Source organism: Balearica regulorum, chromosome 8 (assembly GCF_011004875.1).
Source record: "Balearica regulorum gibbericeps isolate bBalReg1 chromosome 8, bBalReg1.pri, whole genome shotgun sequence".
Classification (NCBI taxonomy): domain Eukaryota; kingdom Metazoa; phylum Chordata; class Aves; order Gruiformes; family Gruidae; genus Balearica; species Balearica regulorum.
The window spans coordinates 13,576,123-13,599,200 of NC_046191.1; the positions used below are offsets into that span (position 1 = coordinate 13,576,123).

At 39.0% G+C, this 23,078-nt stretch overlaps 1 protein-coding gene across 1 annotated transcript in view; it reads left to right on the plus strand.

Moving 5' to 3' along the window:
* AK5 (adenylate kinase 5) overlaps positions 1-22,727 on the plus strand; it is a 92,716-nt gene extending 69,989 nt beyond the window's left edge. The window contains exons 11-14 of the mRNA XM_075759736.1: positions 6,866-7,029; positions 8,047-8,163; positions 12,092-12,280; positions 21,364-22,727. Of these exons, the coding sequence (XP_075615851.1) occupies positions 6,866-7,029; positions 8,047-8,163; positions 12,092-12,280; positions 21,364-21,474 (581 nt within the window). The 3' untranslated portion in view covers positions 21,475-22,727. The remainder of the gene's footprint in view (positions 1-6,865; positions 7,030-8,046; positions 8,164-12,091; positions 12,281-21,363) is intronic.
* Positions 22,728-23,078: the final 351 nt, after the last annotated feature.

Sequence of the window (23,078 nt, forward strand, 5' to 3'; positions counted from 1 at the left end):
TTCATCTATATTTTTATAGGCTATCTACTAGACATCTTCCAGCCTAAAACTGAAAACATACTTTTTCCCTATTTATTCCTGCTCCTAAATCCATGCCTGACTTTCTAGTAAGTGCTTTCTAGGAACAGAGGAAAATTCTGCTTAACCAAAAGTCTAAGTTTTCTTTGTTGAAAAATGCTATAATGAAAAATTTGGCTAAGTCCAAACATGGGTTACTTGTCAACAGATTATGTAGAATGATTTATACTTTTTCCCAAAATACACCCATCCCTGCCCCTCATCCCTCCATCCCAAAAAATCTTCTTGAAGGCTAATATGAGGAGTGAGGGTATATATATTTTTTTTTCCTGGGTTTTTGGGGGGTGTTTTTGTGGGGGGTTTTTTGGTTTTGGTTGGTTGATTTTTTTATGTGACCAACACAAGATCTTCATGGTGCTCATTTGGCTGCAAATCTTGATTTTACTCCATCTAGGTGGTGAAAGTAAATGGTATTTCCCAGAGACAGATTTCTTGCTGGTACTAGGTTGGAGTGGTCACAAGTTCTTTTTCTCTATGGCTTTTTCAGGCACTTAAATCTGGCTAAATCACTTGTTGACCAACATGCACTCCAGGTTGAACATTATACACACTAGCCAAATGCGTACCATTTGCCTAGGCAGAAAACTTGTCTTATATGTCAATCAAGAGCTGAAGTCCAATCATTCTGAATTGTACAAGGACAAAAGAAATCTTTGAAGAAAAAAAAAAAGCTAAGTACTCCATTGCAGTGGACAGCACTAGAAATATTCAGCCCGTGATACCTTGATTAGAAAGAAAGCAGAGAAGATGGTTTGGAGCATGCTGCTGTAGATATGAGAATGGGACGCCTATTTCTCAGGTGTCATTAGGAATGTTTACCCATTACATAGCTGTCTTCATGAGGAAATAATAAGATGCTTATAAAGATGTTTTAAAACTAGAGTTCTAGAGATGTGCATTTGAAGTCGTTTACAAACTAATTGAAATAAATACACCATCTGCCATAGCTGACAAATTGAGATACTGTTTATAAGACAAAGGAAAAAAGCAGACAATTCCCTCCCCAACTAATTTCCCTTGAAAATGGACCAAAAATGGAAAGAAAAAAATAATCTAATTAGCAAAGATTTATTTTAGAGCTAACATAGGAATTAATTGCAGTAAGAGTCAACTCAGATTAATTAAGCAACAACGTCAATGTTTTATCTAGACAGCAGAGACGTAGAACCAGCAAGTCATCAGAACATGAACAGTAAAATCTTAACCCCAATGAATGATGTATGATTTTATCATTCTTAACTAATGCGACAGTCTATATCACATACAGAAAATTGTGGTACATAACAAAGTTACTGGGAGCATTATCCCTCCCTGTCCTCCACAAGAGTTTCATAAAACATCACCACCTTTGGCTTTGGCCGAGACTGAAACCAAACCAGAAACTTTTCAGGAATCTTTCTGCACTTTGGATTAGAGACAAACTCCCCACTTACTCTTAAATGTAGTGTTTAAAACTTAGTGTAACCAATATCCTCTGCAGAACCCTTGTCATGTTCTTGTTGATGAAACAAAGCTGATGGTAGGTTAAGCTCAGTGTAAATAAGACCAGCTTTTCAGCTGACACTCTGAAGATATTATCACCACCTACACTTACACGTAAAACATTATCAGCTGCAAACACTAGCTTCACTAGGGGGACACATCACTGCCAACATGTGCTCCAGGTTGTTTTCTGATTAAAATCATCTTTCAGGAAAAAAAACCATTGACAGTTTTTTGTTGCTGTTTTTGAATAACAGCATCATTCCTATATAGTTTCACTCAGACTAAAATCATAAGTGAACAACAGATGAGGTGCTACTGAGAAGCCTTCAAATGCCATATTCTGAAGCTAAGGCTTATTTTTATTTGTATAAATAATCCCAGTAGCATTGATAGAATTGCCAACTGATCATATCCTCCAAAAATTGTATCTTGAATATAAGGAGAGCCCGACTCGAGTTATTTTTATTTCATTTCTGACTTCTGAGGTTCCATTGAGCAGCCAGGTTTCCCCTGCAAGAACTTTTCCATGATACAGGGATGATACTCATTATGAAAATAAGGTCTAGAAATGGAAACATTTTAAAATGAATGGCAAGATTCTCTTGTAAATCCTGCTGCTGGCATTTTATGTAAATGCTTATGTTGCTAAGATTTGGCAAGTTTAAAATAGAGACATCCCAATCTGTCTGTATGACACTTCTGCTTTATTAATAATTCTGTCAGCAAAGCCAGTTCATGAACTGCTCACATTGCTTGTTCCTGTCCCAGCTTGCTCCCAGCAGCAGTCCCGGCTCCCTCTAGCATCATTAATTCATCTCCTTGTGATGTTGCGCTCTAGGCCAGACCAGTACATTTGAATCACATGCCTAGGCTTGCAGTCTTTCATAGTCTGGGGGGGATTGGAGCATGAGGGAGAGCAGGTGTGAGAGACTATTTTTTAAACTGAGATCTTTCACTGATCTAAGGCGAACTGCAGTTAAACATTCAGAAGCGCTGCTTGGGCAGTTGTTATTTCTCCTACCCACTGAGACCACTCTTTTTCTCCCCTTGAAGTGCTGTCCATGAGGCATTTCCACATTCAATAATTAAATGGGGAATGATGACCACCTAAGTCAGCAGAAAGTTATTTACCAGAAGATCCCCTTACACAGTTTCACAGGCAGCTGAATCAACATAATGGCAGGGAAAATTGCACTAAGGGAGTGCATACACCTTTTAATTCAGCCTTGTCTACAGAAAAGCAATGTGCAGAACTGCATTTAATTTTTATGCTCTGTCTAGTACCCTGGTTCCAGATACTTGCTTACTGTTCGTATCAGAAAGCACGAAGGGACACACAAAGGATTCCATTTCCAAGAATAATCACACTGGCTGATACAACATGCTTAATTTCTGAATCTGCAACTTTTTCTAAGTTAATGAATAAGCTTTAAAGCAAGATGTACTGCACTTGGTAGTACCAGCATAATATAAAAGCATGCTAACACTGGAGAACTGCTAGTAGTTCTTCTACATTCTCCTACAGACCACAGCATACTCATAATTCCTCTGGCCATTTTCTGGGCTTTAACTCATTATCTTCACGTCATATATGAAAAGAGGAAGACAGCATGATTAATCTAAAGAGCAAGTTGCCGTGAATCAGTCTGTCACTGGTTAACACAATTTTATTTTTTTCCCATAATATATGTAGGCAGAGGAAAAGATGACAGAATACAGAAAAAATGACAGTGTTCACAAAGAATCTTACGCCTTCACAACAAAAGTGGGGGCATATTTTCCTCCTCCTAACAATTGAGCCATTGGGAAAACTTCACTACCTTTTTCAATGTCTCAAGCTTTTTCTGTTTGAAAAACCACATAACAAGTTGCAGTAAAGGCTTCTTAACTGAAAATATCTTTGTGCTAGCTTCTGTTATATTTAATATGCAGCTATTCCTTATAAACTTTCAATTAAATTATTATTTTCTCATTTTTTAAGAAAAATGCATAGATTTAATAAAGAGACCCTCTAAAAAGAATGATGTACAAATTTTGCAACACTACAAATTGATAATAAGCCTAATGACTGCAGGGTTAATTTGCTGTTAAAGCTGCTTAGGGAGCAGTCCTCTGAGTATATACAATGAGCCAGAAAGAAATATCTAATGAGCAATGAAATACACTTCCACATTCTTTCCCACCTAAATAGCTCTTTTTCAATCACATTAAATACTGGCCTTCAGAGGGAGACAAGACATTAGCTAATACTTGAACTTGAGGCGTGTAAATTAATACTGGCATAAATGCTGAGTATGTGTTTGGGCCTCGGTGCTGAATTTCCTGGGGGCGTTCAGCCTCTTCTCAGATCAGGCCAAGCAAGAACTGTGGTCTTATTTGTTGATAAGAAAGCACAAGACTTTGTAAAGTGAGTCATATATATTTGTTAAGCAGTTGGATGCTTTGCTACTCATCAAATGAGACTAAATTAATAGCAGTGGCCATACAAATTACCATTTTCATCACATAACTGTTATTTAATTACATCTTTTCCTCTTTAAAGAGCTCAGCATTTTAATCTCAGCTTTGTTGGAACTCTTCTATAAAAAATAAACATGGTCAATTTTAATTAAGGTTTTGAAGGCATAGTAATGCTCATTATGGTGTGTACCCTACATAATAGGTCATTCTGACAACATTCTCTTTTAAAATACTAACAGATTTGTATTATAAAAACACATCAACTTTTCTGAACATTTACCTGCTAGCTAAACAACCAAAAATTGTCCTTGTATTGTTATTTCTAAAAATAGTTCTGATTTATTTAGTATATGAAGGGACATTATGAAATTTCTGTTTCAGCTCTGTATTCAGAGGAGAAACAGTTATATATGAAACAAAGTAATCTTTAAATCTAACACTGTAATTTTTTTTCTAATACTATATGTATACACCAAATACATAGGATTAAGTTACTGTACTACTAGTGTATTCAAGGCCAGGAAACAGAATGTGTAAACAAGCACACACAAACTTCTAAAATCTAAAAAACCAAAACACACCAGAGATAAATATCTGTAGTGGCAATTAATTTTAAGTCTCATTACAGATAATTTGCCTGTGATGTCTCTGTAGCCACTCTTATTTATTCCTTGGTTTCTTTCAGTCAGTGCTTTTACAAAAGAATCTTCTTAATGCAATAGAACAACAACACGCAACCCACGTTGGAAAGAAAGTGAGACTGTGACAAAGATATTTCTAGCTAGAATTGAGGCACAAGTGTGATTCTCACACCATGGGCTGATAATTATATTTGTGAAGCTGAAGTAAAAGACTCCAGGTTACATTAGACAAAAATGTTCCTTTGATGCTACTGCTTTATGACCCAATTTTTATTCTCAGCTCTGAAAATTACATGCTTGGAGCACTTATTTCTTAAATTGAATGCAAAAGTTAGAAGAATGTTCATGAGGAGATGGTGCCAGATTTGCTCTACTGTGAATGTTATTTCTGTATTTGTTCATGGAAATATAATCAAAAAGGAAAATCATGTATTTTCTAGCATCTTAAATTCACATAATAGAGCTATGTAGTCATATTTGCAAGTCCCAACAGTTGATAAACATACAAGTCACATGCTTTAAAAACTTTATTGAAAAGAGGTGGGTTTTTTTTTTTTTTTGGCCTTGCCTCTTCTTTTGATTTTTGAGCACTGTCTCCCTATAAGGGTATAATTGCCTCCTACTGCAGTACATCTTCTGAATAGATCCATCAGAGATTATAAAAATGCTGCTACACACCTTGAAATTTCTCCCTAAATCCTAGTATAATCACGACAGAAATTTGCTCTCCTGGCCTCCCCCAACATGGCCCCCCAGCCCTCCCCAGCCAGTTCAGCCCTTCCACACAGGGTGCTCACCTCAGCTCTGCCAGCAGCTCTGGAGCTCACTGTCACAGGAGCGGAATCCCCAAGAAGTAGCTTCCAGCAATTTCCACAGACTGCCCATCCTTCCAGCCAGGTTAGGGTGGCTGTTGCCACTCAGCAAGCAGCTGAAGAGGTATTCAGCATTTCACAGGGTCAGCCATCAGGCTGAGGAAGGAAAACCAGCCACCTGCAGAGCAAGGTGGGACAGGACAACACCAACACTTGCAGAGCAGTGGGTGCCCAGAGCCTCTGAAATAGCCCCAAATAAAGGGCACTTGCCAGACAAGCATCCAAGAGAGGCAGAGTTTTGGGGCTCTTGAGGGGTTGGCAGCTCTCCTGCTGAAGGAAGCAGGGAGACTTGAGGTGCCATTTCTGACAGAAGGACACCTGCAGCATTCACCTGAGTTGCTGCCCTTCTCCCGCCCTCTCTGTCTCCACACAGGCCCCCAGGAGGTGTGAGCAACCAGCCCACAGCTGTGGTGAGCTGGGGCCGGCCACAGGTACCTTCCCTTCAGCTGTGGAAAAATCACTTCAGCAGCTTCACCTGAGCACCCTGTCACCTGAGACCCTTGGATTGTTTAACTCTGGGCCTGGTTCAGATAGAGCTTCCCAGTCCAGATATGGCTTCCCAGCTCCTGACTGAGTACACTTGTGGGTGTAGGGTGGTGGCAAGGGCTTCATGTGCCCTTCATTGCTGGGCCCTTTACTGTTAATTTCCCTGCAGCGTGCTTGAAGAGCAAGCCAGTACTGTGGCTGCAGGGAGCAGCATGACTGAGCCTTCATCAGCGTTCAGCAGCTTCAGTACCTGGCTCTCAGTTATCAGCAGGCATGCCAGCACATGAGAGCTTTCCAGCTCAAAGGGAAAAGGTGCAAGCACAGTGACATTTTGCTCTTAAGTTTACCACAGTGCAAAAGGTTTAGTTACTGTACACCTATGTGCATCCCACATAACAGAGGCAGGTTTCACCATCTCTTTGCCTATACCTTTCCATTCCATAAATGAGGGCAAAGGATTTCCCTCACAAAGATGCAATGAACATTCATTTGCTGGTATTTGTTGCAGCTATCAAGCTCAATGTATACCAAGTCAAAACCCCTTCCCCACTGCCTGTTTCATGTCTTTCCTTTACATGATAATGGTGTTTTAGGATCAGATTCTCTTCTGCAAGAGATTTCACACTGTTGTGGCTCCTTCAACTTTGGTACACATTTCTGAGTCAGCAGTGTCGTGTATTGGAAGGGAAGTATATGACTTGTTCTACTGTATAGAGTGTCTTCGAAAAAAAATTTGCAAAATAGGCAGTCTCATCAATTTTCTCCCATTTTCTTGGTTGCTATGGTTTGAGAAAAGGCAGATACTTATTCTTTTCTAATTCTAGATATTTTTCCCTGACAAAGGTGGCCCTGGCTCTGGCAAAGGTAGCCAATGTGAACAGTTAGCCAAGAAATATGGATTTACTCACCTGTCCACTGGTGACCTTCTCCAAAATGAGTTATCATCATTATCAGAGAGAAGCAAATTGATCAAAGACATCATGGAATGTGGTGAACCTGTGCCTGGGGTAAGCGACAGTTTTATTTGGGGTCCTAATGGTTGAACAAAGGCAGTGGTACATAGATTGTCTAAAAGGGTGGAAATAAGAGACTAGAGCAGATGATTCCCATTTAAGTAAAATTAATCTGCAACTTGAGGGAGAAGTTTCCTCATTGGCGGAGCTGTGGCACTTCTTTCCCTTGTCTATGCCAGTATTTCTTTGCATTTCAGACTCACATAGGCAACAAATTAGTCATGAAATACAGTGAGATAGATGCTGTGCTATGCCTTGCAAAATGTAAGAATAAGTACAGGAAACAGAAATTTTATGTCCGTTTTATAGCTTCACATTTCAGATTAAGAGCTGGTCCTCCTGGCAGCTATTCTAATTTACAATACCTGCGGCGGTTCCCTGCAGAGCTGGCTGACGTCCCAGAGTAGCTGGACTGCAGTTTAATGGAGACTGTGCAGACAGAGTGTGCTGTTCTCAGCTGGACTTGACTTTTACACAGCAGGTCCGCAGCCCCAACACTTGGTGGGTCTTCAGCAAGTGCAGCTAGATCATGGGATGCGTTTGTTATTGAAAAATACTGGGAAGTGCTGCTCAAGGGAAACTAAAAGCTGTGCTGAGGCTTGATTTTGATTGCGTTGCTCTTCAGTGTGTTTGGTCAGATGGGTCTCTTATCACTTCCCATGTAATATAATTATATCGAAGACATAGCAAAATGCAATCAGATTGGAAAATGCTGCAGCAGTACTCCAAAGTTTCACAGGTATTAACATTAACTTTGAAACTATGAAATATTCCCAGCTATCTAGAGGAGACTTTGGGAACTCTTGGATGGGTTGCAACACTAGATTTCTGTGGCATAGCTGGTCCTGAGGGAAGAAAAAGTACAGTGCCCTGCTACCTGTAGGACAAGAAAAACACCTGCTTTTAGCAAAACAAGGCAGTTCTCAAGGGCGTAGGACTAAAGTCAATATAACAAAGGTATCAATCTTTCTTATTAATTAACCACGTAACTCCCTTTTTTTCCCCATGCAGGGTATTGTCCTAGAGCTACTGAAGGAAGCCATGGTTTCCAAGTTAGGGGACACAAAAGGATTCCTGATTGATGGGTATCCCCAGGAGCTGAAAGAAGCAGAAGAGTTTGAAAGCAAGGTGACCATATAATCATAATGCAGTTATAACTCCTATTAACATACAACTGTACTTATGATGCTGCTTGAGTCCCCATCTTTAGCTGATTGCAACGGGGATGTGTAAAGAGCCAATCTGACAGCGTTGTGCTGCTGATCACTGAAACTTTGGCACCCCATCAACAGAGCAGCTCTAGCTTTTGTCCTTACCTACACAGACTCTGGAGAGTAAAGGCTGATTTTACCCAAATTTAAAACAAACAGGAACAATTCACATTTAGTGGCAAGCACCATTTTTACAATCAGTTTTCTAATTCTAGTGGATGGCTGCTATACTTACGAAAATCTCGGCATGCACTGTTTGATGTAGGTTCATGAAAGCATGTATCTTCACAGCTAGTATGTCTTACCATTGAGCCAACTTTGCTAAAGCCTGCTGCCACTTTGAAACAGCAAAACACAGATTAAATTTTTCTCATAACAAGTGGCATAGCCATAAAAAGAGCGTTTTGCAAGTGACTGCGTGGCAGTTCAGAGCGTTATCGATTTCCTCAGTATGTGCTAAGACCTACTGAGAAGTCTCAGCTGTACATTTCTCAATCTGCAGAAAGTACTCTGTGTAAGAACTATGAATGAATTTGCCAGAGTTTAGGAGAAAAGAAGTTGCAAACTAGGGGAAATAGTTAAGTGTATATTCTCTCGTATTATATTCCACAAATGTCCTATCCAAGTTTGAAAGGTAACAGAACTTCAATGAATCATCTGTTTTCTCCCTGAACCTTTAGCTGCTTTATTTAGTTGGTTACCACAAAAGCCTAGCAAGATTTAGGCAGCAGCTGGACAAAATAATGAGCAATAGGATTTGCTATAGAAGCCATTCACAGAAATGTTGATCTATTAGTTCCTTTACTAAAATGCCACAGACTATTAAAAAGACATTGGAGATTTCTTTCACTTTGTGTAGAAGGAGGAACTATTTCAGCAGTGCTGCTTTTCTGGCTGGCATACGTGTCATGTCCTGTGAACATCGGTGCGTGCTATAAAGTTGGACTTAGAGACTGGAGTGTCCAGCACCGAGGCATTGCCAGGCAAACAAGTCTTGATGCATCCAGTGCAAAAGCAGCGCCCCTTTCAGTTCCCATAAACACTGTAGCAGCAAAAGATCCTGTAGTACTGAGCTGCCTTTGACATTTGGATTAAAATACAAGGACCCCAAGTGATAATTCTGAATGTGCTAAGTCATCCAGGTTGTATCCATGTATCCACTTTGGTTTTCACAGGGTGAACTTGGCTGGCTGTAATCTGCTCAGTAAGTCTGTCAATTTTCTTTTAAATGACTCATTACTGAGATAATGCTTTGCAGTTCTTTCTAAAGGGCGATGAGAAGTTCTTCCTACATTATAACTGAATAAAAAGAGGTGGGCATCAGGCTTTATTAATTAATGGCAGCAAAGTGCAAATGAATAATGCTACATATCTACATGATGTGTAAAAAGCATTATAATTGTTAACAAAGAGCTGTTCTATTTAGAAGACATCAGGAACAGTGCTTATACTTAAAAGCTTGACACCCCTAAATAGAATTAACTACGTAGAAACAGCATATTCTGCAGCCAGTTTTGCCCAATTCCTTTCTATGATATAATTGTACTTTTACCTAGCCATAATTCTAGAGAAGTGTCTCTGTTCCCTCCTCGGTCTTTCTGCTAGGTGAGAAGTAGAAAACAATATTAAATTATAAGTTCCACATCATTATGGGGAATATACCCAATAAGACAGAGTAAAGCCCCGATACATTACACTTGTTTGGCTTCCTGCAGATGTCCCCACAGCCTACATTATTTAAGCTAAATTGTGTCAGGAAAACAGCAATTAAAAAAACCCAAAACAGTAGTAAAAATTGCTGTAATATCTGATCGGGGCATTACTTCTACTTTTTGCATTTTTTAACTTGGAAAAATGGCATTTCTGTAACATTTTGAATTCCAGAGAATAGCAACATTGAAACTTCTAAGAGAACCAAATAGATTTTTCAAAAAGTAAAGCAGACCCAGTCTGTCAAACAAGATACTATTACCTGATCCTACCAGTCAATGGAAGTAGACTCCTTCATATCCTCATTGTATGGTGACGACTGTAACTGATGAAAGGAATCATTCCTCATTTATTCTATTATGATTTAGAACAGACCATGGAATTCCTCATGTGGAGCTGGGAGGAAATAACTTCTCACCATCCTAGTCCAATTACACAAAAAGGACATTTGTTTTAATCATTGATTAAGCCCACATCTTTTTAACTTCTTGATGTAAGTCTCTTGCACTGTTAAAACTGCCTTGTTGGCTTTTTTAATCCCAAACCCCAATACTGCTGCTGCTAATAGCATTAATGTTTTCTGAGCTGTGTGGAAAAAATGGATGGATAAAAGCCTGTCATTGAACTGTCTGACATAATCCCTTGGCTTCAGCTGTCTCTTAGAAAGTCATTAAGGTAGTAGAAAGGTCAACATAATCCAGACATCCTCAGTCAAATGCAGAAGGCCTGATATGAAATATTTACCTTTAGAATATTTCTTCCTTTAAGGGCTGTCAACCAAGGTAGCAATGGCAATTTCCATCAGTCATTTAGACTTTCTTTGCTGTAGCCGTGGTAAAAACATGAATTTCTAATGTCACTAGTGTGAAGAACAGTCATCTTTTCTCAAGACTTCTCACTCTTTCCTAAAAGGTGTTCTGCAAAGCCCTGCTAGAAAGGGGAGGAATGCCAAAAAACCCGAGAGCATCATTGAAGGATTTAATACATAACTGCATGGAAAAATTATCATGTCACTTTTCTCTGATCCTGTAACATCTGTATTTTACTTGAGTTTATCCCTTTAGACTCAGCCCAACAGTTGTTGCTCAGACACAACCCTGTGTCAGAGAGAGCTATGCTTAAGCAGGGTGCATGACAGTATATTGTAAGATTTATGCTAAATGACACATATTTTTCAGCATCTCAGGGAAAGAATGATGGGGATTTGTGTTTAGAACTCTGGGGTCTCTTCTAAAATATTATAAGGAACATTTTGCTCTTTCTTGCCAGTTCTTTTTCACCCATATATTGCTACAAAATCTACTATCAAATGTAGATAGAGACAATTATTTAAAATCTTTGCCAAGGCCTGGGAATAAAAATAATAAATCCGTATTTATTTTGTTTATAGGAAAGGGCAGACTCTCCCTTACGACTAGTTTGGCACTAGTCAAAAGCACTAAGTGGTGGGCTTCTCATAGAATTCGGAAATTACTCACTAATTTGAAAATGCAGAGAAATATATCACATCCTTCCTGTATGCCATGGGTGGTAACGACAGAGTTACACTGCAAATATTGACATAAAATAGTGTGTGACATAAAGTAATTCACAGGATGTATTCCTGTGAATACGTCCAATAACAAGCATTTGATGGTGTCCCCGAGCCTGTCTTGAGCTACTCATTTCCGTTTCAAGTGAACACACCTTAATTCGGACATTTCCTTCTATTACCTTCTATAGTGGTAAGCTATAGCTTACCACTCCCTGAATGAAAATGAAATAACTATGTCAAACATTCCATGGTTCCAGTGCTGTTTGCATCAAGCTTTTATCAAACAATTGCAAATAATGAACAAACTGATGATCTCCAGTCCAAGTAGCCAGAGTTTTTCAGATCATATCTTTTTCTCTGTATGTGTAGAGCCTAATCAAGCACAGCCTTGATCCTGAATACTGGGATCTCTAAGTGCTGCTACAATAAGAGGTGTTTGTTAATAAGCATAATTTCTGTGTAGACAAATATGAAAGTAATTTGCTAGTAAATTCCTTGATGACTCTTTGAGGAGGTTTTTTTTTTTTTTTTACGTTATCCAAGCAAAATCAGTTTTACCAAGCCAGTGGTTTGAATACCTATTGTTTTTCTTTGTCTCTAGATTGGGGAACCAAAACTTGTGTTCTGCCTGGACTGCTCTGCAGAAACCATGAGCAGTCGCCTTTTGATGAGAAATCAGAGCAGTCAGCACTCTGATAACACCGAAACCATCAAGGAAGGAATCGAAAGCTATTACCAAGGATCAAAAACTTTGATTGCATACTATGAAAGGAAGACACAGTTATGCAAGGTAAATTGCTTGACCTTTTGAATTAAATTATTGCTTTTTACTGCCATTATATGAGCAATATTTGGAAAATACTGACATGACACGATTTATGAACTGTATTAGTTTCCGCACTTTCCAGTTTGTTCTCATCTTACTCTTCCCTGGTTTGTTTGCAACTTCTACAAACTTCTGAGTTCCACTGTACAATTTGAAAGGAGAAAACCACAGATTTATCCCGAGTCTGAGAACATATCCTGAATCACTACCTCATTTGTATAGAATCTCTTATTAAACATTAATGCTGGAAAGCTTTTTTTTAAGTATTAGGATTTATTTCTCTATAAGGGCTTTCAGAATTAGGATGAAAGATTATGTTAATCCAAAGCCCTTTAGTTAAATTTACAAAACTGAGAGTATATATCCTGAAGTAAACCAGATCTGCATACAAGACAGACCTTTCTGCTGGAACAAATGACATAATTATATTAATTTCAGTGAATTACCTCAGTTTACACCTGCTGAGGATGTGATATTTAAAGCAATCTTTTTGTTCTCTAATCAATACTTTACAGAGAAGCAAGAAAAATTCCATCAGTGCAATTAAGCGATGTATATGGTGGCACATCTGTAAACTCATTTATGTGGGATGTTTATGTTTCTTTTTATATATTTCTCTGCTCGATTGTGGCAAACTATCTCTATGTTCAGCTGCAGAAAGATCTAGTCCTACTGATCCTTCTTGTCTTAAAAGGGAAAGAATGCAGTAATCATTTCTGGAATTATTATGGGAGGTTTTTTTCCAGAGGCTGTAGCAAACATGAAAATCACATATCCCAAACTTTTCTCCTCTGCAAAGTGCCCGAAGGAGAAGCATGCAGCTAATTTATGCTCCCATATCCTGACCTCAGAACAGAATACATGACATAGTTCTGAGAAAAATGATACTCAAAGGGAGTCCTGATTTATGTCCTTTGCTAAACCCACAGTAAGTGCACAGAAGGCAAACTCCAGAGTGGCAGAAAAAAAAATCCCCAATTAAGAATGATTTTCTGGTTTTATTTGGATTTTCTTTGACGAGCTACCTTGCCAACATTGCAAGGATGCATCTAATTAAGAATTCATATGATATACGATACAACAATAGAGAGCAATGCAAAGGAAGACAGAGCTCTCTGTATCTTTAAGATCTTATTCCAGTGAGCTGTGCCTACCACAGTGTTTCCCTGAAGCAACAAGGAAGTGACAGCCCCAAAGAGAATGAAACTACACTAAATACTTTCACACAGACTTTGCATTCATGGTCTGCCTTATTTCACTTGATGTGGACTCTCCTTACCCTTCCTTAGTACTTCTGCTTCAAGTTTCTGCTCCATCTCCTATGCAATCTATGCAATGGCAAAACAGGCAGTTTTTTCTTGAGAGCTTATAGCTCATTAGCTCCTTGAGGGACTTCCCTATGGGTCAGAACTGGATATGTGCTTTGCACTCTTTTATCATTAGTTTTTGGGGGAACCAATATTGTATGTTTCCATGTTAGGAGATATTCGTGCATTGTTTGAGCAGTGTTTACACTGCTTTTCTTACAATGTCTGTACAGTGTCTGTACTTGCTTCTGATGAATGTATGTGTTCAACTTACTTCCATCTTCTGGGTAGAACTATTGGGTATGAAAGCTCTGTAAAATCAGCTTTATAAACATTATCATGTAAAATGTCCTTTTAAGGTTGAAGAACGTGTTCTGTTTTTCTTGAGCACAGGTACTCTATATTGAAATGTCTACCTCATCCGCTTTTTACTCAACTGCTATCAATGATGTGATTCCAGTAGGGATTTAAGTAAAGTAGGGAGATGCCCCCTCCCTAGTCTGTACGATGTGACAAGTACATGTTCAGTTATTTATCAGCATTTAGAGAACACTGCCAAAATACTCAGCAGAGCCAGGCTTTTAAAATGAATCCTCCAGGCTATCCTTGTCACCCTCAGCCAGCCTCGGGTACAAGCCTGCAGCCCTGGCACCTGTATAGCAAGAAGCAGAAGCAAATGTAGTTTTCATACAAGACGCATGTTAATTGTTCATGGGTAAGAGAAGTGATTTTTTTTTTTTAACCAAGTATTGTTGAACAGTCATGGAGATCTATTTTAAAGTTTACTTTGCACCTACAATCAAAGTGGAAAAGTAGGTCTGAGCACTTTTTTGCACAGGGAATTGACTTCAATAGCTATTCTGATCCAAATATTCCCTATCAGTTCTGCAGTGGACAGTGCTGGACTTAAAAAAAAAAAAAAAAAACACAAACCCAAAAAACATTCAGTTTTGGAAATACACTAAATACTGTGAAACAAAGTAAATTCTTTTCTGGAAGGAATGCTTGTTTTGGAAATTTTTCTATGCAGTTTTCCTGGATGTGAACTCAAAGAGTTGAATCATATGGTGTGACTTGGTGAATGACGCAACTCAAGCATAGTGCCTGGCATAGTGGCACCCTCCCGGCGCCCAGTCCTGCTTTGAGTGGGAGGTTGGACTAGATGACCCACTGAGGCTCTTTCCAACCTGTATTATTATCCTGTAAATGCAAATCTTACAAATCTGTACATTATTTGGCTTAACAATTGAAGAATAAAGACAAAAAATAAACAGTTAAGACTTGGTGAACAGCTGTTTGGAAACAAAGAGAATTAGGTAACACAAAACGTGTAACTGTTAGCTGTGTGGGCAATTAAGAGGAAATAAATATTTAGGTTCACAGTTTTAAAACTATTTTAGCAGTGAATATGTTTAGCCTGCATGTGTTCAAGAAAGCAGAGAGTAAAGGGGAAGTTTGCAATTCCCAGGACACAGGGTTATTTTCTTATTTATAGCAACATATTTTACAGGCTGCTAAGCATTGAAATTAGCAGCCACTGTGATGTTCTCTGAATTAAGAAAGGAAATTCAGATGGAAATCAGAAAAACTATCTGTAAGACTTCTGGCTGCAATTTTTTTTTTGTGGAGACTAGGCTAAAATAGTCCTTGTTTTTTGTTATTTGTAATATGATACACATACTATTTGTAATATCATACACATACACAGAGGACTGAGATTTTACCTAGAGGCAGTCTAATATGTTTAATATTTTTCTTCCTGATTTTAATTATAACACTACATGTTTTCAGCTCTGCGAATCTGTTCATTCCTAAGAGGGTTTTATTACTCTCCAGCACTGACCAGCACTGGTTGAAGAGGTTAACACTCCCCTTAAGATGCTGCTGCCTCTATAATTCCGCTCACTGAAAGAACTGTGTATATGTTTCCTAATCCATATCAGGAAAAGCCACCAAAGTTAATTTACAACTGTTGATTTGAAGACCCCTTAAAATAAATCATCTCATCTACAGTCATGGATTTTTTTTTAAATAATCCATGGACCTTCATCTAAATACAGACCAGAGGCTCGTACACTCTTTTTCTCGGGCAAAGCTAGTGGGATCCAACAGCTTCAGGGAAGTGATGTCTTACCTGAAGGTGCTGTTTGCAGATCCAGATCAGTTTGTGATCCCAGGAAAAGCAATAGCCAAAGCATCTGAAAAGGAGCTATTAAAGAGAGGAAGAGAAGAAGGGTCAAAAAGAACCTTTAGTTACTGCCTTCTGGAAAGTTAGTCCTGCCCAGGCCTATTTTTTCAAGAGAAGCAGGTCTTTGATGGAAGGCCCATGTAAGCTTTATGTCCCTTGAGATTCCAGCCATGCATTTTCTTAAGAATTCAGATTTTAATAGGAATATTAGAGTCTAAATCCCACCTAACTGCCCCAAAGATTCAGCATTAACCTTTTCTAGCCAGCTTACTGCAATGTGTGACTAAGCACCACTAATAATTGTAGGGAAAATAGTGTTGAACTGTGTAAGTGATCACGTCTTGTAGGATTTAACTGTAGCACTCAGTCCCTACTTTGCTACAGAAATGAAAATCAGAATGGTTAAATAGACTTTTCTTTTATTTAACAAGAAAATAGGGACTGCATGTTGGTATTATTTGAATTCTCCATTTTAAGTGTATTTAGGGCGGGGCAAAGTTTTCCACAGATTGGGACCAGCACATGGTAATGGTGCTTCATGTTTAACTTGTCCTATCCAGCCTAAAAGTTTTCAGTCCTGAAACAAGCAGATTAAATATGCAAATGTAAAATTCAGTCCTGGGCATAAGGCCAGCAGAAGGTCTGGTGTGGGAATTAGATGTTGGATGAGCACTCAGTGGAGGAGGAGTTGATCTGTCGCACCATATCAAGGTGTGCTTGAGACTACATTGCCAAATTAGCTTTCTCATTCTCTGCATTGGAATGGGTGTTATGGCATGGGTGGAAGGAGCCAAATAAACACAGTAGAGATGGAAAAACTCCAGTCTGACCTAGCTTCCTCTGCAGTCATTAGGAATTCTCTCTTTGCTTTACTTGCACAGAAGAGACAAAGGTATATGATTGTAACAGCATTCCCATTTTAATAAATGAGAATTTTATGACCTTCTCTAAACCTAGAGTTATTGTGCATAGACACATTGATAAATATGATATTTGGCAATGGAACATTTTTTCATTCTGCTGACCTCTGAACGAGAACCATGACCTGATGAAGCTGCCAAAAAATCAAGACTGAAATTTCCCTTTGACCAAGATTACCTGTCAGTGTTTCTGCTCAGCAGTGGAAGCGTGAGGCATGCACAAAAGGTGGAGAACTTGGGTGCAGATGAAACATCTGTGGACCTGACTGGAATAAATAATGGTGATCCTTCCAGCCACCCAGCTGAGATGAAGAACTGTGATGTAACTCACAGGGATGTATTTACAAGGGAAGATTGACTGAAGAATGAAGGGCAAAGAATGTCAGTGTCCTCTGCTCCTTTTCTGCTAAGGCATTAATTTTCTACATTGTGTTCTAGAAGGTAAAGTAGATGTAACAATAAGAAATTTTCCAATTGATTTTTAAAAAATCATGTTTTGGGGATATAGTTTAGTATTCCATAATTTCTTTCATAGTCGGTTACAGAACACCCACCTGCCGCTAAGGACAGCAAGCGGGTGCTTTTCAACAAAGACCTTGTACTGGAAATGCAAGGACTGAAAGCATTACTCACAAAAACAACATTCCAAGCTGCCTGATTCTGTGGGAATCAGATGTTTCAGATGAATGAAATGAAACAAAATGAAACACACTATGGTAGCTGTAGTAAGCAGGTAGATACTGTTGTTTTTAAATTTATTTCTCAGTGATTTCCAAGGCAGCTGGACAGAAAAGTGCTTCCGACAATTTAGTAGGCACCTACTTGTGTTTCACCGTGGCTAAATGTAAATACCTTTGAATATATGGCCCTGTGTCAGTTGAGAAGAAAGGGAGGAAAAAAACCTGGTTGTTTTTAATATCTGACTCATCCTTTAAAGCGTTTTTCAAGTGACAGTATGTGGGAGGGTAATAAGTAATGGAGAAGAGCAATGCATTGGTAGTCAAGCAAGACAAAACTGAGCCCATCTAGCTAACCTAAGACACCTAGTAGGTGTCTCAAATACAATTTCCCTGTTCAAAGTCATCTGAGGAAAAGGGGCATGAGTATAACAAATCAGGTAGGCAGTCCAGAGCAGAGATTTTCAAGGATGTCCAAAAACCTTCACTGTTTCAGATCACATGCTATGGAAATTTAGCCTGCACAGTTCAATCAAAATGCCTTTTTCTTTTTCTTTCTCTTTTTCTTTCTTTTTTTTGTTTGTTTTTGTTTTGGTCGTCGTGTCGTCCCCCCCCCCAGTATTGTTCTACTGTTTCTTTCTAAAATCAGTTGAAGTCACATACTGGGTGAGCAGTAGTTATTAGATTCTTATCACAAACATTTTCCATAGCCATTATGAAAGAACAAGTGACCATCCATCCTCCCACATTCTTCCAATTCTGAGGCTTATCATGCTGATCTCCTGTTAGAAGTTTCTCTGGGGAGGGGCAAATGTATACTTTTCCCTTTAGAGAAGGGATAATCAATGGTAATAGTGATAGCAGGTATGTAATTTATTTCTTTTGAAAGGTTGTCAGAGAATCATTAACTCTGGTAGGTAAGTAGGTGGGGAACAAAGGAACAAGTGTTCCTATGTCACCTCCCTTGGTGGTTTGTGACCCATTAGACTTGAATAAGAATCCTCTAACTAGTGAGTTTACTCCAGAGTCTGTCTTTCTGAAAATGGTGTTCTTCAGCCATCCTCTCTACAGACAGGCAGGTTTTTCTCAGTGGCAGTATATGTTCAGGGTTATAAATCCTAAAACCTACAACAAATGGAGTTTTGATGACAGAAAATTTAATTGGCTGATTTTAATGCCAAAAGGAGCAACATTGTACTATGAAGATGATTACTCCAGTCATTTTTCATATGAGCTCATTAAATTTCTCTGTATTTGCAGTTACCTAAAGCCACAGTGGCATTTCAAAACTGAAAGCACTATGGCAAACTGTATCTGGATCTTGCTTTTATGAGAAGACAGTAGCCTTGAGTAACCTTGAAAACAGTCCTAATTTATGAGGTTTGTTGCAATCTGAGAAAGAGAAATACAGTTTTCTCTCCTGGAGCTGCAGAGAGTGTCATTGAATTACTGTGGTACTAGCTGTGAATTATTGTCACATTAAGTTAGTTTTGTGCCACAACTTTAAGTTAGTTTTATGAATTGGACCTTTGTTATTTAGGAGGCCAGCATGGGAAGCGCTGGGGCTGTCATTAGTCACAGTCATCCATATTTACTGACTGCTAGGAAGGCAGCGTTCCAGCCAGTCATAAAGGGTGGCGATTTCCATGCTCACAAACCTAATTCTTCATCACAACTGCCTAGATCTATGCCCGAGTATCAATCCCAGTTCTAGAAGAGGTCGCCAAAAAGCCAATGGCAATCAGCTGTACTGATTAGGTTAGATCAGTTATCCAGTGCAGATGTATTTATGGAATAAAGAGATAATAAAAATACATAGTAAGACAAGAGAGCTTTGAAATGACTGTGGCCTTCGCCCTGTGTGAAGTATATTTCCTATGGCATAGCCATATGAAAATAGGTATCTTGGCAGTTGAGACAGACAAAACAAGCTGCTTTATAGCAGCTGAGATGGGAGTTGCTAGTTTATTCTAAGTGGAGAAGGTAGGCATTTAGTCCAGAATGGTTCACCATTCCCCTTTCCTCTTTGCTGCTAATAAGTAACCCCCTCCTAAACCCTTTGTTTCTGTGGCATATAAAACTTCTGAAAGACATGCAGCCCTTGTTTGGGAACTGACCTTTCTAAGCCACCACCTGCTGCTTCACAAACTACTCCAGCATGCATGTACTTCAGCATCACACCAAGCAGCAATGTCAGCAAACACCAGCATGATAGAGCGCAAGGGAAGTAAGAGAATCGGGCCTCTGAAAGCTTGCCAGGGGAGAGGGTAGTTCAGCTCAGACTGCAAGATCCCCTTGTGGTCCCCAATGGGACTGCACCCAGTCAGGCCTGGCTCCTTAAGGATTGCCCAGGCTGATCATCTCCAGTGCTGGAACTGCTGTGTGGAGGTAGACTGGCTGGGTATGCCAGCACTTCCAACAGGATGCAACAAGCGACCAAACTTTGCAGCATCTGTGGATGCCACCAAGAGCAAAACCAAACTACAGAGCATGAATACAACCCCTTGCTGGATCTCTGCAAGGAGCAGCTGCTGACTCCCACACAAGACTTAGCACCGAGGGACTTAAATATATGTTGAGTGCAGTCAGGCTGTACAGGACCTGGCTGCAAGCCAACACCGTATCTGAGAAAAATTTCATGGCCTATTTCAAAAATACATTTTTTCAAGTTTGAAATTCCTTTTACTCTCCTGCGGAACAAAGAGGCGGCAGAAAGTATGATGGTCAGGAATGTCCCCTTCAAACATTACAGTTGTCTGGCATCCTAGTCAGCAATTTGGAGATGAAAATGCAGGACACAGTTCAGAAAAACAGGCTTTAGTAAAGTTGTCATGGGTCCAGTTAGATGTGTGCAAGCTCCGTGGCATGCATGCATGAAAGACTAGGTGTGGAGAAGCAGAGAGGAAGCTTGCTTTTTGGGTGGAGAATCCAGGCTCTCACCAGGCATTTGAGAGGAACTGAATAATCATCAGATGCAATCTGTGTGGTGTACACAGCCAGACCGAAAGCTTCTTCTGTCACTACTGTGAAGGCAAAAGACAGCGCTCCTTCCTCAAGTGATGTCCTGCATGACACTGCATGGGATGGACATGAAACTCATTGCTCAGAACAACTCGGTGCTACATTATATTTTCTAAGGAACACACAGAAGCATTACTATCTACAAACATAGTTCCTCTTTGCTAAAATGCAGCTCTCTTTTCCTCAGCATAAGAGAACAAATTGGTCTTGTTTTTGTTGAAGTCCAGTCATGAAAAATAACTTGAAGCCTGGACAACCTCTGGCTAAAGCAGAATCTTTGGGGTGTTAAAAAAAAAATAATTCTTCATGAAAGTGACTTCTCGTACAACAGAACCAGTGCCACTACAAAACATGCATGGCCTAAAGGTTGTCGTAAAACCAGAACCAATTCACCAAACCTGCAAATACAAACACACAGCACTGCACAACCTCACTAAGTTACTGTCATTTGAAAGCTTTTCGGACAGTCACAGCATTACATACTCTGACACTGTAGATGTCACAAAACAAATTAACAAGTCTGTGCTATTCATTTCATTAATGGTATGATACCAAAGTTATTCTGTTAGGTTTCTTTTGGAGGGTATTAAATGTTAAAATAGTTTCTAAAAATCTTTGGAAACTGTTCTGGATATCCAAGGTGCAATTTTTAATTTAAAAAAAAAGACTACTTAAGAGAAAGAGCTTAAGCTCCCTCATTTGATTAATATAACGTAGTTTGCTCCAGATGATGGAGCCTACAGTATCTTCTTGCATAAATCTGTGGAAACAGAGCAAATAATTTGGTTAATGGCAGCTGCTGCTCTATTGGCATGCTTATAACATGAAATACCTTTTATTTTGTATTGAACTAGGGTTTTTGTGCCAATGTTTAGATTTCAAGATAATTCTCTGTAACTTAATCAAAATGAATGGTTTTTTGCCTCCTTCACAGATTGATGCAGAAGGAACACAGGAGGATGTTTTTCTGGAAGTCTGCAAGGCAATTGACTCTTTTCTGAAAAAGGAAGAGGCAGCATTTTCTTTTTCAGCAGAAATGCAGTAATGGTGTGGACACAGCCTCACCTCATGTGCACTCGACAGTCATGATCAAAATGCTGTTCGAAGCAATACTGCTTTCGTGGAGGCATCTGGAATTTGTGCATGTGGTATGTTATGTTAGATGAAATCTTTTTTCTCTGTTCTGACAATACACTCAATAGAAAGTGGTCTATATGCTAACTCTACGCTAAGAACTGTGTATCGTTTTACTGGTTGTTTGCTCTTCACGGGTTAAAAGCTGCATGGTGAACAGCAGCTCGGGTTTGTATTTCATGATCTCATAGATTTGATTGGAAGTCAGACAGTGCCTGGCCAGCAGTGAGCTCTTCTTCAACCACCTCCTTCACCATTTAGCGTACTAAGATTACTGTGTACAAGTTTCCTGTTGGTTATTATTTTCTTTTAATTAACAGCATTTAATTTTTGTGGTATCACTCAGCTTGTTCTTGGGTTTTAGTGACTAAAATCTGTTACATGCAGCTGTAAGACAGCTGGAATAAGTCAAGCTAATAGTTAAACTTTCCACACATCCCCAGACTGCTGTTACAAGAAGCAGCAGAGAAATTAATTGAAGGTGAAGATATGGTTGAATATTGTGGAAGTCTGTTAATTCGTTATTGTGGAGCAGACACCATTTTTGAGACAGCTTTGTCTTCTGCTGGGAATTCTAGGATATTATGACAACTTTCCAGTTTTGTGAGCTGAGGTGAAAATAATGATTGTATTGTATAGTTAAACGTGCAATCCAGTAATTATCCATATTAACAGCAGCTTTACTGTATTAATGGAACTCTACACGTAAAGTTGACTATGAGCCAGAATGTATGAAGATGTCTTTAAGTCATAATTCAGAACCATTTCAAATGCAAAATTCAGATCATCATCTGATGTCTTGTACTGGCATTGCCGGCAGTGTGGGGTGGGGGGCAGAAAATGTCAGGGATTATTTGATTCATATTGCTTGCACCTTTATTACGCCATTTATCCATAATATCTGCAAAAAAGTCTGTAAAAATCATATTTCCATTAGGTTAACCAAAATATTGTGGAGTTTCTTTGGTATTCTGATAGCTAAATAAAAGCTTGTTTGACATTCCTATAAAGTAATTGCATCCTCTTACTGGAACTACAGGATGAATTCACAGTTGAAGTGGGTTGCATGATTGCTCTTACTGTCAAAGTTGTACTTTACACAGCAGATTTGTATTTTTAAAGTTACTTTTCTTGTAATGAAGACATAAATAAAACATACAAAAATGAGGAGTAATGATTTCTGTTACAGTAAATGTGGGTTTAATCCTTTTTAAAGCACAGTACATGACTTGAAAATATAGCTCAAATCAGCATGCTTACAGAGTATGTCCTTTCTCCATTCAGGGCAGATTCTTCTGCTTGCTTTTTCTTCCTTGGCATTTGCCCTGTAAATTATTTTTTGTAATTATTTTTTAAGGGACTGTTTTAGATACATTCTTATGCTTCACCTCCTGGATGTTCCTTCTTTCCTGGGTCCTTTTATAGCCTACATTTTACCTCTGCTGCTCTAGAAGCACTGCTCCAGCTCCAGACCAGCACCATTAAGCGACCAGTAATGTCTGTAGTACAACAGCT